Source organism: Galendromus occidentalis, unplaced genomic scaffold, assembly GCF_000255335.2.
Source record: "Galendromus occidentalis unplaced genomic scaffold, Mocc_1.1 scf7180000077512, whole genome shotgun sequence".
Taxonomy (NCBI): Eukaryota; Metazoa; Arthropoda; class Arachnida; order Mesostigmata; family Phytoseiidae; genus Galendromus; species Galendromus occidentalis.
In genome coordinates, this window is record NW_003805500.1 from 533,574 (window position 1) to 538,170 (window position 4,597).

Here is a 4,597-nt window from a genome sequence, read left to right on the forward strand (position 1 = left end):
GATCGGTGCACTCATCGATGTGATATCACTTCAGGAGGGTAGGAAAATCTGCGTATTGGTGGAGAATAGACAAGGATAGAGTCGAGATCGTACTTCCTGAAGCTTCGAATTATCAGAATGGATTTGTGTTTTGGATCACGAGCTAGCTTCTAATGGATTGCGCTCAAGGAAATTCTCAGGAGAGCAGCTTGACAGTCCTTGGTTGACGAATCGCAGGATCACGGCCTCTTTGTGATCTGGGTCAATTAGCTGAGGTCGAGCAGTCAGAGGCGAGGAGCGAACACATTAATCAGGAATGAAAGCCGAGAGTTTTGGGAGAGAAAGCTCTACATAATTTATCATTACGGCTTCCGGTGCCGCTGTCCTATAAGGACTCAAATATGATTTGAGACCTTGGTCGAGGGTGTGCGTAGAACATTCTCGTTTCTATTGTTGATCTCCTGTCTCGTCTTTCCCAATATTAGCTGCGCCTGAGATGCGGAGGTTCTATCAGAATTCACTCCGATCTCATTCATTCTTCGGACGCCCTGTCTGAAGGGCCGCACCAAACGGAAATATTCTGTGGCGCACCAGGGTGAAGATATTTATCCTCCTCACTGTGCTGCAGAAATCCTGAAGAACTCGCTCCCGATTGAGATCTCGGACAATAATTGGAAACTCACCTTGTCGGGACTTCCACCTTCTCCTGTTGTTGCGTTAGTCAGATAGGCTTTCTTTCTTCGGGAGTATCCGGGGGATCATGCTCAGATCCTGGGATTTAATGTTGTCGCTTCTCCTCGCCGACTGCGACTCTCAGCCGGCCCAGTCCTCGACTGCGATTTTGACACTGGCAGCAGTCGGTCGAAATCACAGATTCAGACTGCTGAACGGACGAGATGAGTATTTTCTGAAGACCATGACAGTTCGATGGTGCCCCGTTCTCTCCCAAATATTTCAACCCTCTAATTGAATTCGTCTGAATGCCGGTGATTCCTTCGAAAACCCTCCTCACGATAAGCGTCTGTTCCGAATCCTTCGGAGCGGTATATCGTTTCAGAAAATCTCCGGATTCGGGGGTCCCGGACATTCGGTCTCATGCGGTCCTCGACTGACAATGAGTTGACGTATCCTTTATTGGCTCACTGTAGCCTCGAAGAGATGCCGCCGGCTATTTGGATCTGAAGGCAGCGTCATCCCGACCGAAGGAAGAGAACCGTGGTTTCTTCTGTTCGAACTATTATGGAGTCAAGATGAATTCAGAATCAACGGTTGTCAAGATTTGAGCAATTAATACCTATATTAGATGATGATTGAGACAATAAACTTGCACGATCTCTAGCAGCTCCTGGTCAGTTTTTTGTGCTATCCGATTCGTTTCTATTAGCTCGCACCGGACTGAGGTCAATCTGGATCCGCGTCCATAAGCAGATCCACTCTGTCGTTGTTCAAATTTTTATTCTTCACAGTTTTTCTTTCCGGGACAAGATAACATTCGAGGAAAGATTTAAATGAGATGCTTGCTCAGACAGATACTATCTAAGGCTCGGTCCTGAACATTCCCTGATCGATGAGAGCTTGAGAACTCACCGTTGTGTCGAGTTAGCCTCGCCAAAAAAATAACATTCTCACCCCTTTTCACATTTGTGTACTCTTTTTGCTGCCTGAAACGTGAGTATGGATATCAGCTCCGCATCGTGTAGTTTTCTGTACGACGCTCCGGGTTTAATGTAGGTAAAACTCTGACCTGCTCGCGAGCGGATCAACTGTCCGGGTCGATGCAATGATTATAACCAACACGCTCGCTTATGAAGTGTCAGCATGTATTGTCGGCTTGTGAGGGAAGAGTTTCTCTGCTCTATGAGTGCATGCTAAGTGACTGCAATCCGCTTGAAAAATGTCGGCGTAGTATAAAGCGTCGGTCCGGAAAAAACCGTTAGCGAAAATCGTCGCACACGAGAACCTCGAGTCCATATTTTATATTACATTTCACAGAAATAGCGAAGTTTCTCAATCCTCTCGCAAGCAGCCGCGCACACCGAATGCCTATCGCTCAATCATGGTCTTTCGCTCTACCTCTTGAACACCCGACTTCACAGATTCCCTGCGGCGAGACATTTCGAAAATCGACCTCCGCTTCGATCTAACCAATGTTCGCTGAGAACCCTATTTTGTTGCGACAATGTCTCGACCATTCCCATCAGATATCCAGAACGCTGTCTTTTCTCTGAGATAAGGTCGACCGAACCTGACACCCGTTTCCACCAAAACTACAAGCTCGTCGCCCAATAGTTCGTCATGAAGTTTGATTTAGAGGTCGTTTCTGAAGTCTTCAATCGCGATCGATGACAATCCGATTGAAGGGCAACGGTTAATCGGAGCCATCGTTGTCATCTGAGTCTTCTTCGGAATCTTCATCGTCGCAGCTCGCTGAAACTCCCATAGTAGCGAGAAGGGTCTTTTTGAGATCAGGTCCGCCGTGAAGTTTCCGCCGCGACGAAAGTCCACCTCGATTGGTCTGAAACAATTTGACGTTTTTTGAAGGTGTTTTGAGGGCCCGGAACGGGTACGGCGCTCTCTATAATGAGCATCAGCAGCAGGTCTGGATCCTTTAGGATGGAAGACTTATGCGTGACGTATATCGTATGCTACCTGCAAGCCGTTGCTATTGTTGTTGTTCGCTCTGTCCGAGAGCTGCTGTTTCTGTTGTAGCAGGGAGACTCCTCCGTTGAGATGTTTGAAATTGGTGATTTCTTCGTCGGTGAGGGGCTCTTCACCTCGGAGCTCGTCCCAGCCCATTTCTTTCAGTAGGCGCTCTTCTGCTTCGGAGCACTGCGAAAATGAATTCATGGATGATTCAATGTCTTCAGAGAGAGCGGAGACTCTCAATCATGGAAAATGATTTTCGTTCCAGTGAAGCGATGCTCATAACCTTAGATTCATGAGGAACCGGAGCCCCCACGAGCTCTCTGGGCTATGCCGCAAAAAGATCAACCCCGGAAGCACGCGGGACAGAAGCTCGCAGATGCTTCGTACCTGCTGATCAGCCTGAGGAAGCCCTATTGTTCCCCCCGCCCCTTCCCGTAAGAGAGAGCGCGAGTGTGGCACATCTCGTACGGTACACCAGAATCGTAGTCCGCCCGAGGTCTCGTCAGAGCTAACTAAACCCAGTTCAAGAAATCCCCCAAATCCAGGCTACGAAATCCTTTTCATTGTCTACTGCGCCCGACCGGCACAAAGCGACTCCCACTCACGTTATTATTGTCCTCGGCTTGCGCGTCTCTGTTGGCATCTGAAGGCGGAGGGGCTGTTCTGCTCAAGACGCGTTTGGTCATATTACGAGGTAGAACAGCTTTGTACATTCGATTCGAAGGCGCTCTGGCCGGAGCTGGAGCCGTAGGCACAGCAGTTGGGCGGGGGGCCGTCCATACAGATGAGATCACACGCTGTTGTCCAGAGGGGTTCTGTGGGAAGAATCCATGGTCCATGAGAAATCATGTCTATGTTTAATCATTTGCCTTTCGGTTCAATTCTTGAATCGTTGGAAACTCACAAAATCGTCTTTCTGAGTGAGAGATCCATTTCGTCGGGCGGCTTCTGGGGATCGGAAAGCTGAATTAGTGTTCCGAGGGCATACTCGGCTATCACGAATGAATTGTTTATACTGAGGACTCCCGAAAATTCGGTCGGCCGACGCATTCATTGGGTAGACATAAGACATGTGACGCAAATGGAGCATTTTGGAAGTCCAATTTCAGGAACGGGCCATGGCCTGCGTTCATAGGACAGCGTGGTCGAAATACGGCGGAGCCGGCTGAGGCACCGGGACCGGTTCACTTACGGAACGAGTTCTCCTGGAGCCAGTTCAGGGGTGGTCTAGATCCATTCGCGGGGAGCTTTAGCCATGACGGTGTGAAGTCATTCACTTCAGGGTTCTTGTTGAACATGCTGTTGAACATGCCAGTCGATGAGCTCTCTGATAAGGCAGGGTGTACCCTGCAATGCAAGCCGGGCACCGTTTTGTTAGTTTCGCCACGGCCGGTGTTATCGGGCATTTCGCGACAGCTTTCCAAGGAACGTCAAGAGCGAAGCCTGCAGGAGGGTACTTGCCTTGCTCTGGCGGATCGAACAGATGAACCGGCTCTCTATGGTCATCTAAATTACAGACCATATGTGCAACAAATCGCTCGGCGTTCACTACGTCAAGTGTGACTGCGGAGAGCTCAGCAGACACGCGGCATCACGCAACAGTCGGGTCGACTTCTAATCCGCCGTCAGCTGAAGAATGTTTTTTGAGGGCTGGCAAGTCAGAAAAATTAACGTAGCTCGCCGATATCGCCTACAAAATGTCTCTGCTCCTTAACGCACCGAAACTTGGCAACCCAAAACACACACAGATATGGATACAAATGGCGGTCATTTTCGAATGTTCGGTCCGCGATCCGGCTCCTGAAGACCGCGTTCGAATCCGACTCGGTCGGACGTTCGAGATCCCGTCGGGAAATGTCGACGATCGAGGTTCCGGACCCCCGTGCGGCATTTCAAGCGGAGCAAATCGCGAGGAACGTTATGAAATCTCGGGCCTTCGGAGCCGCAGGACCGCCCGCTCTGGTGTTCCTCT

The 4,597-nt window shown here is 49.7% G+C and overlaps 1 protein-coding gene across 1 annotated transcript; it reads right to left on the minus strand.

The window, feature by feature from the left end:
* Positions 1-2,347: 2,347 nt before the first annotated feature.
* On the minus strand, positions 2,348-4,348 carry LOC100905204 (uncharacterized). The gene is made up of 6 exons (XM_003747138.1): positions 4,087-4,348; positions 3,818-3,972; positions 3,530-3,573; positions 3,231-3,440; positions 2,629-2,808; positions 2,348-2,494 (listed from the first exon to the last, which is right to left on the minus strand). Exons 2-6 carry the CDS (start codon positions 3,933-3,935, stop codon positions 2,348-2,350), a joined length of 699 nt encoding a protein of 232 aa, XP_003747186.1. The 5' UTR covers positions 3,936-3,972; positions 4,087-4,348.
* Between the last annotated feature and the right edge of the window lie 249 nt (positions 4,349-4,597).